At 42.2% G+C, this 16,694-nt stretch overlaps 1 protein-coding gene across 1 annotated transcript in view; it reads left to right on the forward strand.

Moving 5' to 3' along the window:
- Positions 1–16,694, forward strand: part of ttll7 (tubulin tyrosine ligase-like family, member 7) — a 69,397-nt gene that overhangs the window by 1,796 nt on the left and 50,907 nt on the right. Inside the window, exons 3-7 of the mRNA XM_030048997.1 lie at positions 1,320–1,441; positions 4,880–4,947; positions 5,255–5,413; positions 9,533–9,749; positions 12,855–13,019. Coding sequence (XP_029904857.1) covers positions 1,320–1,441; positions 4,880–4,947; positions 5,255–5,413; positions 9,533–9,749; positions 12,855–13,019 — 731 coding nt within the window. The remainder of the gene's footprint in view (positions 1–1,319; positions 1,442–4,879; positions 4,948–5,254; positions 5,414–9,532; positions 9,750–12,854; positions 13,020–16,694) is intronic.

Raw genomic sequence — 16,694 nt, forward strand, 5'->3', positions numbered from 1 at the left:
TGAGACCTAATAGAGCTGCGGTCCGGCGAAACTGGGGTTCACGCAGAGACAGTTCAGCCTTTTTGCACAAAGATAAATAAATCTCTATTGAGGTAATTTAACTTGGCAGTGAGGGTTTTTGGGAAGGGCCAAAAGAGCGAAGTAAGCACTCCTCGCGTATTCAGTATATTGTGTGGCGGTGTCGTTCTCAGGGGTGAACTACAACCTATGAAAATAAGGAGTCAGCAGCAGCAAGTAGATGTTTAGGGCTGTAGGTAGATGGGAGTCTAGCTGTGAGTCAGTTCGCTAGCTGTGACGAGACCCTCTCAGCGGCCATTTTGGGGGCGGTTCAGGGCTATTTTGGGGGAAAATGAACACTAAGGGCCAGATGAATGGCACATTTTAGCTGTTGCCTCTTTTGCACCTGTCTTTTTTGCTTTTTCAGGATTGATAGTATTACAGGGTAAGGTTAAAGGTCAAGAAATATGCTGTTGAATATTTACTTTACACCCACTGAGAAGGGGATGAAAACTCTGGCCCCAAGGATGTCTATTTAGTAAGAACGGATGGATTGTAGCTGCGTACCCAAAAACCCTGACTAAGACTGTGCAGGTAACTGTAGGCACGGGCCAACTGCCACGTAAGCCCCCCCCCGTTTCAGTTAGCAAAACGCTATTAGTCTCCGCTGATGCCAACAGATGGATGAAGTCACAGCGGAAACATCTTTTTCCCATTCAAGTGCCATCATGCAACATTAGACCAGCCGTCTCCAGGTTTGTGAAGGCTTTCAAGAAATTAATTAATACCTCATTTCGTTAGGGCATATGAATTTTTCATTAGTCACTGAATAATGAATAGTCATTGGATTAATGTCCAAATGCGCTTGCCACCTAACTCTCATACTTTGGGGTTTCCAGAGGGATTTGAATGCATTACAGACCATTAATTTATCTTTTTGAAGAAAGGTATTACAACCGGCTGCTCTGTAGCTGCTGCACAAATGGTAAATATTGCTGTGAGCTTTTTGATCTATATGCTCCAGAATTCATTTTGCCCCTTAATGTAGTATGCAAACACAGAATTTCAGTCTGGCAAAATGTTTGAGTGAAACATTGATGTGGAAAGTAGAAATATGTGATATGTGGGTCTACATCAGAAGTTGTTTTCATTTTGCCTTCATAAAAATCAATCAAGTTTATTCCTCATCATAAACATAGCTACAAAGTCCTTTTGGCATATTTTTTTCTAAATTCAGTGTATGGAATCACTCCAAATTTCTGACAAGTTCATTGCATTAATGAAATACAATTAAATGTGAGTGGTTGATGTTTTCCCCCTAGTTCGCATTGCCATCAATGAGATGGACTTCATCAAGACCCGGGATGAAGACGAGACTGCCAACCTCATCTGGAACGACTCGGCCGTGCAGCACGAGAAAATCGCTGAGCTCAGGAACTATCAGGTACACAGCACGGTGACGCTTTCAAGTCAGCACACCTTGTTGGGGTCGCAGTAGCCTAGAGGTTAGAGAAGAGAGCTGGTGACTGCAAGGTGGCTGGTTTCAAGCCCTGCTCTGATGGGAAAAATCTGTAGCTTAACTCCTGTGCCCCTGTACAGCTGCTAAGTGGCCAACAGCAGCAGACCAGTCGTACTTGGCACCTCCCAGGTGTGAATGTGCATAAGTAGCACTGAAAGATGTTGCAGAAACATATGCACTCACTTGACTTTTCACGGATAAACAAAATGCTAAAAAAAAAAAAAAAACGCGTGCCACAGCATATATCACGAGTAGGCTAGGTGAGGTGAGGTAGGGATTTTCCCCAAGATTTCCGTTAGAGAAAAGGTGAAAGAGATGCCTCTGAGATGAAACGGCACAGTACCCCAGAAGAAAGGGATTTGAAGGATGAAAGAAACACGACAGATGCTTTAACCCCCCGTGCTTACAGAATCTTCTCTAAATGACTTTCCTCTGAAGGAAGCTAAATCCCTTCCTTCAAATACTCCTTCACTTAGGGTTGGATAAACACGACAAGATTACCTGCGGATTCCTTGAACTTAATAAAGCACAAAGCATTTGGAGCTAAGTATAGTAGGCCTTTGCTACGAGATAAATCTATTAAACCTTGTAAAACTGTGATGCAAGCCCCCCTCCCAAGATTCGAAATGTGTGAAGTAAATTGTGGTTGCATGTGAATTGTAACTGCAGTGTTATTCTCTTTGTCATACATTGAAATTAATACCTAGAATAATCATTTTGTCTCTGTGTATACCTGTTAGCAGATTCACAATCACTGCACAGAATTTTAACCCTTACCATTGACACAGTGACAAATTGGCAACATAGTATGTATGGACACACATGGCATAAGGACAACAAAGCCTCACATACAGCACATAGTGACAGTACAAAGCATATATTATACAGTACACTGTAGATATCCCTCCATAAATAAGCAAATACAGCTTTCAAACACATTTTGATTTATTGACAGAATCCAGTGTTAGCTCACCCGAGAATAGTGCTGTTGCCAAACAAAAAAAAACACATGCATACATTTCATTTATGCTAGTATGTGACTGTAAGAAATTATGAGAGTGATAAGAAATTATTATAATTTATATAAGTTAAGAAATTATGAGAGAAGGGGTATGAACGCCACTGAAAACATAACAGACCTTGTACACTTTCAGTGCAAGTAAGAAGAAAAGAAAAGGACTTTAAAGTTCAATGTGGGTTTAAATTTTAAACATTCGCATGGGGAAACTGGGTCCAGGAGGATATGTAATATGCGTGTAATATATGATACAATGAACCAAAATAACAAAAAAAAAAAAAACTTTATGAAAAACATCAGTGTATATGTCATTTATAAAACAGTGGGAGGAATATAAAAAAATATGAATTCACTGCCATATGCATGATGTGCGTTTCTGCTTCATGTTTTCATTTACAATACAGAAGTCCATACATATACACAGAAAATTTTAAGGCATGTTATCGTGTATTGTAACCATTATGCAAAAATGCATGTCCATTACTGTCTGTACACGGTGACAGTGTCCTTATCAGAGCAGAACATGGAATAAGGTGGTATCCATCAAGTAAGGTCAAGTATGTATTGCCATACTATAATCATCATATGTGCAAGCAATATACCCCCAGAAATGCTAGTGCTGAATGGCATCAGGTGAGGCAGCAGCTGGGCGTCAGTCACGCAAGAAGAACATGGCTCACTTAGCTGCAGCTGAGCCATTGGACCATGTGGTGGAAAATGTGATAAAGCTGAACATGATTAGTCTCTGTCTTGACTTGAGTGTCGGTGACTCCAGCTTCTCCACCCCATCTCAGGCCTATCATGTCCTCACACACTGCCCTGCTTTCTCCACCTGTCTCAGGGAGAGGTGAAAGGAGGGAGGAGAGGACAGAGGAGGAAAGGCGATGCAATAGAAACAGAGGAAGAAGATACGATGGATGCAGTTAGGGAAAGTGACAGAGGGTGAAGAAAGGACAGGTGAAGTGAAGGGGGGGAATCTTGAAGTCTGTGCCACCTGATGGGCCAAACAACAACTGCTCTGCCTGCCCACACAAAGGCAGGCTGGCTGCCGTAGCCTGTCACAGTGAAACGTAAGACACTCGCCCTGACTCTGCCCATCTGCTTTTACTCAGACCCTGGGTGGTGAGAGGGAGACAGAGCAAGCAAGAAAGACAGGAGAGAGTGAGGGGAAGAGAGAATGACAGAATTTCTGTAAAGACAGATGGGAAGACTGACAGGTAGACTGACAAGTTGTGAGCAGGAAGACGGGAGTGGGGTTTTCAGATGTCACTAGTGATGTTGACGTGACGGAGCAAAACAACAAGGTTTTCTCTGAGACCCGTGCACTGGTCTGAGAGTGGCCTCACCTCTTTTTGACCTCCTTGTCCTGCTGAGTGAACTTGGCTGCTCCCCTTCAGGTCCATGTGTTAGTCATCCATCTTCTGAAGTGCCTATTTGATTAAACTGGACACTAATGATCGATGAAATCACAGGCGAGTCAGAGAGAGTATGGCTTGTTAGAATAGGGGCAGCAGGGGTTCAGCTAAATAGATTGAACATTACAAATACTCTAAAGCGGAGCATCATGGCTAATGTTTCACAGAGAACTGGTGATTTGCTGTCGATTGCTCCCCTGTGCTGATGTTGTGCTTCATGAGATTATTCCTCTGAAGAAGAGAAGTCCCTCAACAATTGGTTTTGATTTCCTCTCACATGCTATGTCGACTCTCTGCATTGGCATAATTGTGCGATCTCCTCTGAATCCCTAATTACATCTGTCTCTTTGGATAATAATCACGGATTCCTTTTACACTCTGCATTCTTGTTTTTTCCCCTTTCCTTCTCTCTCTCTCTCTTTTTCATTTTTTTTCTCCTTCGTTCCTTTTAGTGATTTACTCTGAAAGTTTGCTGTCAAGTTTCAGTTCATACGAGCCTAATTAACGCCCCTGTTCAGGCTCATTTGGTCAAAGAATACAGAAAACCCTGAGTTTTTCCTTTACACCCCCCCGCACCCCCCTTCAGCGCATTCAAAGCAATTCATTCAACTGTCACTGCAGGAGCCTGCGATGCAGAACCAATTACCTCGGCTCCTCTGAGTTGAGATTGATCGTTTTTTGCCCCCCTCCCCTCCTCCCTCCCCAACCTTTAAAATACAAAAAAATGACGTGGTATACTAAATAAGGGTTATGAAAGGTCTCAGCGTCACCTTTTTGTTTTGAGTCCGTAATTGGGCATAAATGTCAGAACATTGTAAGCTCACTTCAGGCTGCTGCCTTTAATGTGCTCATTTTTACGAAGGGGTGGGGGTAGAATTGAGTAGCGTAATGGCCCTAACAACATTATTATGTCTGCCTGTCCCTCTGCAGAGAATTAACCATTTCCCTGGCATGGGTGAAATCTGTCGGAAAGACTGCCTGGCAAGGAACATGTCCAAGTAAGTTTCATCTACTTTTAGTACACCAGATCAGAGGCCTTTGATTTAGCTGGTGGTGTGCAAAAATGAGAGCATGTCAAAGTTTGGTATTTAGCTAGTTGGCACTTGAAAAAATACACAAGAAATAGAGTTGGATTTTGTAGCCTTCCATCAGTACACGCCGCACTCCAGTAAAATCACAGTAAAATCAAACTGCTACTGCACTGCCAGAAAATGCAGCTCAAAGTACAAAATGTTACCGTCGAGAGGTACAAGGTGTCACTCTTCACAGTAAACATGCTCCTCCTCATCGTTTTCCTTTCTCCAGGATGATCAAATGCCAGCCTCAGGAGTACAGCTTCATACCCAAAACGTGGATCTTCCCTGCTGAGTACACTCAGTTCCAGAACTACGTCAAGGAGCTGCGCAGGAAACGCAAGCAGAAGACGTTTATCGTCAAACCCGCTAACGGAGCCATGGGTCATGGGTAGGTCAGGGGCTGGCGGAGGCAAGCGAGCGCCCTGGAGCAATCTCACACATCGACTGAGGGACTGATGGAGGCGGGGGGGGGGGAGAGAATGAGTGACACAGAGGATAAGGAGGTAGTGACTGAGTGAGGGAGGAAGTTAGCAATAGACCAAGTAGACGACAAGCGCAACAAAACAAAGGCCATGTAACCCTGACACAGCCATCTATGTAAATAGCATCACAGATGGTGCCAGTTTGCGTGTTTGCGCGGAGAGGGTGCACTGAATCTCATTGTTGGCCCCATTCTCCTTGATGGTCACTCATGCCATAAATCAGAGGCTATTGCTGCCAGTGGAGGACACACACACACACTCACGCACACACACACAGGGTCTCTGGCATTTAGTCGCTTCCCTGAAGGTCTCTGCATGTGATTATTGGTTCCTGTTATGAGGCTCCATCAGCGGACACCCAGTCAGAATAGGAAATGGAGCAAGCCAGCAGCTGCAGGGAACCCAGTCTCTCAATAGTTTGTCTCAATTAAAACAAGGGCAAGCCCTGGTGCCTGATATCAGACTTGTAATCACATGGGGTGATGTCTTTACCTCGTGATGTTATGTCACCCTGTTTTCTTGCCATGTTTTCACTGAACTGCCAACTAAAATCAAAAGGTAAATAAATTTCAATTGTCAAGAGGGGTCAGCAACAGAAGAGTACTAAATTGGCTGCACCTAAGCTTAGTGATATTGACTTATGTTGTCTTACATGACAAATCTGATCCAGCTGGCACTTAATGCAGCTAAGAATTCTTTACAGCTATTTTTTAGCAGTCCAGGCCGCAGACCATCAGACTGCAAACCAAGTGGTTCTGAAGATGACAGACTCTTTAAAGAGCCCTAATTGAAGTTTTTGATTGTGCATATGTGTCTGTATTATGAGGTAAAACTAGAACATGTTTTCTAAAAAGAGCTTTTTTGTGCTTTTCACATCTCTGGGGTGTTTCAGAATGTGTAGAAACTGGTCAGTGTCTGAAATACATTAAAAAAGTATTCTTGTCAGGCTTTTTTAAACTCCTTTGAAGAGTTCATACTTGAAGTGCCTGTATGAGGAAATACTTTGGGTTGTATTCATCATCAGCACCAATAGGTGGGGGTATTGAAGTACAAATAGTCAAGTGTGCTTCGCCTCTCCCTCTCACTCTCTTTGAATTTGTCCTTTCTGGTATAATGTGAGCATTACTTATAACTCCATGCTACGCTAAGCCCTTATTTATTAAAGAATAAAAGCCAGCAAAGGCTGAATTATTGCAATACATTAAGAAAGTGAAAGATGATGAGTTTAGCTCTACCGTTCGGCAGCGGGCGGCCCCCAAGATTAGATTTTTCTCTATTTTTTTGCATGGCGTGACGCGGCAGGAAATTAAGTTATATCTACCCCCCTCCCCCCTGTAATTTATTTTTCTGTCGGCCAGCTAAATGAAGTTATTGTTTGTGTCTGAAGAGCAGCTTGTTAGAAGAGAAACAAAAAAAAAATTGTGCACAGGGCTTAAAAAGGCGAGATCCCCTCCGGTGCCAAATTAAATAGGCAGGGGAGAGTGGGCCGTGATTACCTGACACCCTGGCTCATCAATCATGTCGTCTTCTCCTCGGCTGCTCCTCTTTGGCTAACTAACACCGTTAACCCTGTCCTCATCATTCAGCTCACTGTCTGCCTGATAGGACGGCTCCTCACATCGTCAGCCAGGCTCCCATCAGCTCCTCCCTGCTCTTTTCTGTTCAATCGCTTTGATAAGCAATCCGAACTTAGTGTCAGGCTATGACACAGCATTCTTGTAGGAGTGATTGATAAAGCTATAGTAACCCATAACAATGCACTGTCCCTTTTTTTTTTAAACAAGCCTCTGAAGGAGGGAGTGATGATCTAAGGCCCTGTTTCATCACACTCTAAAAGGCAATACCTGATTCTACTCTAGATTAGCGCTCTTCCCCTCTGACACTTGATAAATGAAGCCTACTTAACGGCTCATTGACAATGTTCCAACAATTTTGGCTCATTAGTGTTAACTGAGCAGGTGAATACTTCAGTTAAATTATAACTCGACAGCCCCCAAGATATGAGCTTGCTGTGATTACCATAGCCACAAAGCAGAACAATGTTTTGAGCTTTTTATTTCTGGTGGCATGATGCCAACCACACCTCAATACCACATACTGTACATTTTGTACCACTGGGTCTATATATCTTGGTTAAATATTGTCACTGCGAGAGTTAAGCTCCTTGCATGTGCATAATGGGCCCATCCAAGCTGTGCATGTAACCAATTTAGCCCAAACTCTGACTGACGGTGATACAGGTTGGACGCAGGAGTTGTACATTGGGGCAGATTGTTCGTGGCAGCCCTCACCCTCCCTACAGACATACACATACACACAAAATTTTGAAAACACTGCCCCTCACCTTTGCATGTACACACACACATGGGTTCCTGAGTCCAGCTTGCAAAGGCCTGCGTACTATAAGGTCTGAGTGCCAGTGACATGAGACCAAAGCAAATGAATTAGAGTGGAGGTTGAAGCGGAGCACAACGTCTGCTCCTATTAACCTGCCCAGAGCCAAGAAACCCTGCAACAGTGTTTGATGTACTCTGCCGCACAGACGGAGTGGAGTTTTGGCGTCAGAATATCACAATGTTCTCCAGATGCTGGCGGTGTAATGCAAGGACAAGCCAGCATTTGTGTACCTGTCTGGATTTTTTTTTTTCTTTTTGTACGTTTGTTTATTCTACTGTTTTATTTAGATGAAGCCTGGTAATCAACATGGAAACAAAATTCTGGAATGTTTGAGGTGCCACTGAGCCAAACAGCTTGTTCCCCTCAGAAACTACCTGAGGCAGGCTTAGCTCACTCATTTACATATGTTTTCAGTGAATGCACTAAAAATATCTGCATGCACTGGAAGGTCACTGAAGTCTTCTCTGACCCTTGCATGCCTTACTGTCAGTTACTTGTTGTGTCGCTGATCTAAGGCATTAATATTTCTGTTATTTATTGGGTAAGAGCCAAATGTCTAGTGCAAGATGCACTACATTTCCAGTAAGAATACAGCTGTGATAATACATATACACTCCTGATCAAAATCTTAAGACCAGTTGAGAAATTGCAAGAATTTACATTTTGCACTGTTGGATCTTAAAAAGGTTATAAGTAGAGCTTCAAAATGCAAAAAGAAGAAATGGGAGTGAGACAAAAAAAAATTTGAGTAAGCAATTTATTGCAAACAACCATTAAACTGAAATAGGCTGTTCATCAGCTGATCAAAAGTTTAAGACCACAGCCTTTAAAAGCCCAAATCCTGGCAGAAATGTGGATTCAGTGTCATTTTCTGTCAGGTATCCACACATTATTTTCTCAAAATCATAGACAGTGTAAATGCCAATTACAATCACTGAATAGGTATTCCATATTCCATATATTCCAATATACATAAAGTATATTCACACATACCATATCAGAAAGGATGAGCAAAATCAACACAAAATGAAACAAAACATGCATTCGGGGGTATTTTCACTTTAGAATTAGAAATTATAATTAATTTAACGCATCTTGATATACTTTGCAACATAGTGGGATTTTGAAATTTAAAATCAAACAGACAAACAAACAAAAACATCATGTAATTGATAGGCCAAAACCTGTAACTGATAGGACAATGATTTTTTTTCCTTTTCGTTTTCATCTATAGTTCCAGTGAGACACCATACCAATTCTCCATTGGCTCCTAAAAGAGCGGTGCAAAGTAAATCTTTGGTTGTGAAGACTTTGAATGGGATCTAAAATATCACCACACTAAGCAGACTTGGCATCCCAGAAAAATGTCCCCAACTTTCTTAAATGTCTGTGAAATGAAATATGATGTTGAAACATATAAAACCTGTATACTGTTTGGGTCTTTTTTTTTCTATTACACCTATATAAGACAATGACAATGCCATCAGTCATATTCATGCTCCTTGCTATGCTCCCATCTATCATTTTTTTAATTATCTTTTTTTGTCTTTACTATGCCATATTTTATTATGCTGCTGACGACACCCCAATTTCCCCCCCAAGGATTAATAAAGATTCTGTCTATCCAGGATCTCGCTGATCCGTAACTGTGAGAAGCTGCCAGCCCAGGAGCACTTTATTGTTCAGGAGTATCTGGACAAGCCCTTCCTGATGGAGGGCTACAAGTTTGACCTGCGCATCTACATCCTGGTCACTTCCTGCGATCCGCTTCGCATCTTCCTTTACAACGATGGCCTGGTGCGCATGGGCACCGAGAAGTACCACGCGCCCAGTGAGGCCAACCTGGTGAGTCACATACAGAAGGAAACACATTCACTTTACTCTGCACTCGCATGAAGTAACACCACTGGTATGTGCACGTATACATGATCAAATGACATACATCCACATAGAAACAGTGTGGGGACACTGTATTGTATGTATTGACTTACATTAATTCATGACAGCCTTATCCTAATCTTCACTAAAACCAAGTCATGTATAGGCTTAACCCTACGAACCAGTAACCCAAAACACTTTTGTTTTTGTTTTTTTTTTAAATGAGGAGAGGATTTTGTCCCCATGAGGCGGATGATCTCCACGAGTTACTGCGTAAACAGAAAAATGTCTCATGGGGAATTCAGGCCCCCCTGACACACACACACACACACACACACACACACACACACACACACACACATTTTGGAGAACACCATGCCTCACCCTCACTATCATAACAAAAACACATTGTCGAAATGCAGACACCTGCAAGGCCAATCTTGCACATACACACACATGCACACCCACACACATGGACCCACATGGTGCGGATATGCATTATGCACATGCACACAGCTGAGCGTAAACGTCCACACGCCAGATGTCTCCTGTAATATCAAGCCACTGATATTTGCCTTGAGGTTCTGCACCTGCTGAACCACAGTCTGTTACTGATGAAATGATGTATGTACACACATGCACACACACACACACACACACACACACACACAATTGAATGTCATATGGGATCACATATCTCATAACAGGAGTGATGCTCATTTACTGTATGTGCACGCTCGCACACATACACGCACACAGAGTCAGCGGCTGCCTCCTGTGACACAAGTGCATATTGTCTTACTCAGTCTGTGACACATGATGGAGTGAGTCATGCCATGGAGATGGATGTTCAATCCCGCAGAGAGTGACTTCCAGACAGCCATCAGGGGCTAGAGTGGCCTGCGGTCACAGTGTTATTACCTCGTGGGTTAAGGACAAGGATCTATTGTCTTCCACCGTGAAAGATAGTGTTAAAAGGAAGGATTATACAGTGGGTAGTTTCAGGCAACCAGCCAGTGACGTATTTTAGCTGTGCTGCTGGCACTATGCCTCTGACTCTCGCACTTCTTACTGCTGATTGCTTGAAATTTGGGTGATCTAGAAATAAAATGTTCCATTGTTGCAATCATAAGTCGTTCTGAATAAGAGCCTCAGCAAAATGTTGAAATTTTTAATATGCAGCATTGATAATTCCCATAAAACACAGCTAGCTGTCCTTTATTTTTTACTGCTCCATCTGTTGTGGTTACCAGGGGGCTACTAAATGATGATTTTTGCTTGCTCCTGTATACTCATCCACATATTCTACTTTGGAGAAAACTTTTTATTCAATACACATGCATTGGAATGGGATCTCATGGGACAGAAGCCTTAGCACCCATGAGGATGTTGTTTGCTGTGGTTATGGGCATCACTGACGTACTTGTAATGACAGTAAAGAGCACCTTCACGGGCAGCTCTGCTTTATTATGCTATATTAAAGCATGGTGTAGCTACCATTGGCCTGCTTGGTATGGAAATGATAGGATTTTGATAGTTTAGCTTGTAACTGAGGGGTTGCTGTGCAGACCTTCTGTCAGGTTTAGCAGAAGAACCCAAGGAGCAGACTCTGAGCATGACAGAACAAACAATATTTACTATGAACAGACTGTGATGGTGAAAACAGTCCAGGAGGGGTATATGGTGTAACAGGGATCCAGGATGATGAGCTGCTGGCGGGCTTGGTTGGCGTGGCAGGCTGGCTGGTAGAACTGCACGTGATGGAAACAAGGATTACGAAAATGGGCAAACCAGCAGACAAAATGACTTAAATCAAGAAAGGCTAGACTTCTCTGGTACTACACCGTGTGCACAGAGCTAATCCAGCAGGGACTGATGATCAGTGCAGAGTAGATCTACTGTGAGGTGACAAACTGATGCGAACCAGGTGAGCTTGACTGCTGAGGCAGAGCAGGTGTGGACCAGACTGAGCTGACAGAGCGCAGGGGGTGGAGACCAGGAACAGACACATACAGACAGAACAGACTGATTGACATGAAAACAAATACAGAGAAACACAAGCACACCGACAAAACTCAGACAAAAAGACCAGCAGAACTGTCGCTCAGACTGCCTTGTGACACCTTCCTCAACAACAAGTACTGAGCTGGTGCTGATCCAGGCGCTAAACTCTCCACTTGATTCAGCAGAGCTGTATGAGGCTTGTTTCATTTTTGTTTTCATTTTACCTGCTACTTGTGCCGGGTAAGTTAAGTACAGCACCTGAGGTAGTTCAAAGAAATACTTGAATTGTCAATATGTACCGAAGCCAAGAGCAGCAGTGATTGCCAGCTTTTATTTTACTCCTCTTATCACAACTTAACTACCTTGTTATCTCAATATATCTCATTATCATTTGGCAACAAATAGTGGTTTTCTTGAGACCACAACTTAATTAGGTAATCACTTTTTTTTTTCTTCGCAATTTCTGCCTGTGTTATATCTTGACTGAAGTCAAATTTAATACATTTAACAATTGTGATACAGTATCTCCAACACGGTCAGTCCCAGTTTTGATTAATTTTTGACCTACAAGTTTACAGGCTTGCCTCTCATGAAAGCAACAGCAATGGGATAAAAGTTGAAAAGGTGATCTTAGCAGAACCGCTCATTTGTTTTCTTGAGATAATAGTGTAATTACTATAATTAGAAATCTCAAGGTAATTGCAATAAAGAAAACAGCAACCACAACTGTGCACAGACCTTGTAAAAATCATAATGAGCATGTGCCAGTTGAAAATTGCCAAATGTGTATTTAACCATCAGTATACTTTTGTAAGTAGACTTGCATCCTGATTTTAAAAAGCTTGAGCAAGTTATTTACCTAATTAAGTGCAACCACAGTCATTCTTGGTTCAGATCTGTATTCGGACTTCATGTACCAAGTCACAGCTGATGGAGTTGTTACACTGCTGTAGGGACTGGTGTTATTACAATATAGATTGGTATTGTTTGAGAGGCAGAGAGAGATTCAGACAGACATGAAGGCCTAAAACATAATTGCACCCCCCTCTCCCCTTTCTGTCTCCACAGAGCCAGCTTTACATGCATCTGACCAACTACTCGGTTAACAAACACAATGAGAACTTCGAGCGGGACGAGACGGTCGACAAAGGTAGCAAGAGGTCCATTGGCTGGTTCACCGAGTTCCTCCGCACCAACGACTATGATGTGGCCAAGTTCTGGGGCGACGTCTCTGTAAGTGGGTTGTCCACCCACACTGGCACAAACAGAAAAGTAGTCCTGCATAGACGTAGAGTAGCAGATGCGCACTTCCACAAAACCATGCATGTGCGGTATCATAACAAAGCATAAAAAAGACACTGCAAATGCGAGCTGCACACGAACACATCTGCAGGCACGCTTGCATACATACACATAGGTTCTCCAGCCCCCACGCATTGCCCACAATACACATCATACAATACACAACCAAGGTTTGATGGCTTTTGTTATGACAGCAATTCACAAACTTCAGAGCTTTGTTTAGCTCCAGGAACAGCCCGTCAAAAGCATCATTCCTGGAAGGGTGACCTCTCCCTATCCGGCGCTATTCTCAGCTCATCCAAACACTTTTATCATGGTCATTTTCTTTCATCATTGTCTGTTTCAAGACGTCTTTTACCTCGTGTTCCTGGTTAATTTATTTTTTCACCTCCATCCCGTCCTTGCTCATTCTTTCTTTCCGTTGCTTTTCTCCCAATGACTCCTTTTTTCTCCTGTTTCTTTCTCTGGTTCTCCCTCTATTCATCTGTCTCATTCTTTCTCACTGGTCCATCCCTCCTTTTCATTTCTTTCGCTTTCTCTTGCTCAGTCTCTCTCCTTCTATCTACCTTGGCTCTTTGTCCCTCTGTCCATAGTCATCTAGGTTGTATGGTCCCTCAGTGCTTGTTCTCTGTATTACTGTCTGTTCTCATGCTAACAGCGTTCAACCCTCAAATCAAATCCCATTGGTTATTATGGTCTGTCGTGCAGACCCTCAAGCCACCATTTCTATCTTCAGTTTCTTTTCTCCTTCAGATTTATCATTCCTTTTTGTTGTTGCTGAACAGAGTTCCTTTTTGCTTTTGAGTCTAGGGGCTATATTTTTGTGATGCCACATAGTAGAGCTTTGCACCAGAGAATTGGCATTTTTGTCGGCTGCACTCAGCTATTTTTTTATTGTCCGTAGTATTTTGCTGACTTGCCGGGAACTTGACTGCACCTAAGTTGGAGGCAAGGTACAGTAGGGGGCGTGCTGGTTATGATGAAGCAACACAGTTGTAACACACAATTCTGGTGTCAAGCACTACTGCGATTTGTGGGTGTGTTGCCCACTTGCTCAGACCACATCAAAAGCGTGTAGAATTAAAGTTTTGTGGCTTTACGAAGCCATGTCTACGTGAACAGATTCTGTTCCAATCGCACTCCTACCAGATGTTTTTGCTGATGTGAACTTGATCTTGACATAAATTGCTCAAGCAGGAAAAATACGATATAGCAGTTTTCAAACTGTATATGCAAGGGTCTGTGATGTGAATGACTGTCCTCGAACATAAAGTTGTCAGCCCTCCCCCTGTAGCCTGTAACTGTCCCTGCTGTTAACATCTTGTATTAGTCTGTTCTTCTAATGTCACTGACATATTTGCTTCATTGGGCAGTCGTTCTCCTTTAATTTTAAGCAAAATTGAACTTCTTCTTTGGATATCTGGATATCACATCCAGGTAACCACCGGGTTCAGGTCCACCTGGGGGCAGAATAAACTCATGTGGTTGCTCCTCCGGGCTACTAATCCATAATATTGTATTTCAGTTTCTCTAGTCACGTCCATAGCAAAACAGCTCCCAAAATAACACTTGTAGCACATAAAAGAAAGCAAGCAAGCCCTGGTACCATTTTTTGGTATGATTATCATTATTTGTGTAAGCATTATGAGGCCATTCATTTTTGGCACAAGGTTACTATGGAAGTTTCCTGTAGACACTACCCGCCGGATCTACTTTCCATTTCAAACAGGAAATTACAAGAAAAGAAAACTTTTAATTTACTCAATAAATGTGTACTACTGGGACTTGACGTTTTTTATATTGACATAATCCACTTTGTTTGTATTTCGTTATGTGCTAAAAGTGTTATTTTGGGACCTGTTTTGTTGTGCTATGGAAGTGAATGGAGCGACACAAACACAGTATTCTGGATTACCAGCCCAGGGGAGCACAGAGCTCTGACTTTGACTACACTTTGTGCCACACAATTGGTTCACGAAAATACAGCCCTTGCTCTCTTGGCGCTCGGTGCTTTATTAGACTAGGTTTTTCTCTTTTCCTCCTTCTCCTCTCCTAATACAAGTTCAAGTTTATTAATAGCCCTAAATCACTGTTTACAGTCTCAAAGGGCTTTAATATAATATTTTCTCTCTCCTCCATCCTATATGATCTCTCCATCTCTTCACTATCTCTGTTATGTCAAGGTATTCGAGCTGTTTTCATCTGCTATGACTTTCCTTCTCATTTTTCCCTGTTACTCACACCCTCTCTTCCTGTTGTTTCTTCTTTCCTTTCCTTCCCCATTCCTTTCCTTCTCTTTCCTTTCCTTTTCTTTTTTCTTCTCTCTCTCTTTATCTTTCTTGACCCTCAGTTACAGTCTCAGTGCGTGGCTCAGCCAGACTGTCCTCTTGTTCTCTTGCTCTCTCACAGTCTCTTTTTTTACACTCTTTCCTCAGAAGTTGTTCCACTCTGTTCCGAGCGCTGTCCGATGGTGCTCACACACTGCGCTTTGTTCAACTCTGTGTTCATGCTCTCTGCTCTCACTCCTCTCTCTCTCCTTTCATCTCTCCTCTCTCATTTTGTTCCCGTACAGACCTAGCAGGCCATATTGACTCTTTCCGCCGATGGTCATGGTCAAAGAGTTTGTTTGCCAAAAGATTGTCTCTGGGGATTAAGAATATTGCGTGTCTGTGTGTGTTGGTGTGTGTAGGTTTTTTTGATGTGAGTCATTGACATCTCTTTCATATCCAGGTATTATTGACTGACTGTATGGGGTGTGCAAGGTTTGACCAGCCAAACAGCAGCATTTTTATGTGGGTGTAATTTCAAGAGCAATGTCTGACTGCAAATTAGCTAGTTACATGGATTTTACTCAAAACACACACACACACACACACACACACACACACACACACACACCACATGATGGAATTAAAAATGAACAGAGCAAAAATGCCCTTGAATGTTCATAAAAAGCTTCTAAAGCTGTTTTGACAGTGGTAACTTAAAAAAAAAAAAAAGAGCAGCAATTATGGTCTGCAATTTAATTTTAGGAATTTTCTAAGTGTCTAAAGACACTACCTTTTGTAAGACAATTTTTTGCATCATTACGTTATATGGGAAAAAATCTAATTAATCAGTTTAATGAAATAACTAACTCTGTTCCGTTGGAATAATCCCGTTCAGAGAATGTGCCTTATTTCAGCTGTGAGGCTGAGATTTTTTTGGGTGGACATCCAAAAAGAAAGAAAGGCTGTATTTCTTGTGCCACTAAAAAATTTATTTATTTATTTTTTTTAAATGAGCCTCTTTTTGCTTTAGCTTTCAGTTGAAATTGCAGGGTTTTCTGAGGTTCTGCACTAAAAAACACAGTTGTGCATTAAATTGCCATAAAAGAACACATGAATTCTTTTAATGGATGGCAGATGATTTTTTTTGAGTAACTAATGCTATTTATAGATTACTTTAACAGTAAGGCAAAACATATTGATTTATATTTTTGCCTAAAATTTGCCTCTGAATGCCAATGTCATTGAGCTGCAGGCACGGAGAACACCTGATTCATAGTTTCAGACCGGACGAGCAGTTAGAACAACCACAGTCTTAGACCAGTGCTCATAAACTGGG

The sequence above is a fragment of the Myripristis murdjan genome, chromosome 4, assembly GCF_902150065.1.
Source record: "Myripristis murdjan chromosome 4, fMyrMur1.1, whole genome shotgun sequence".
NCBI lineage: Eukaryota > Metazoa > Chordata > Actinopteri > Holocentriformes > Holocentridae > Myripristis > Myripristis murdjan.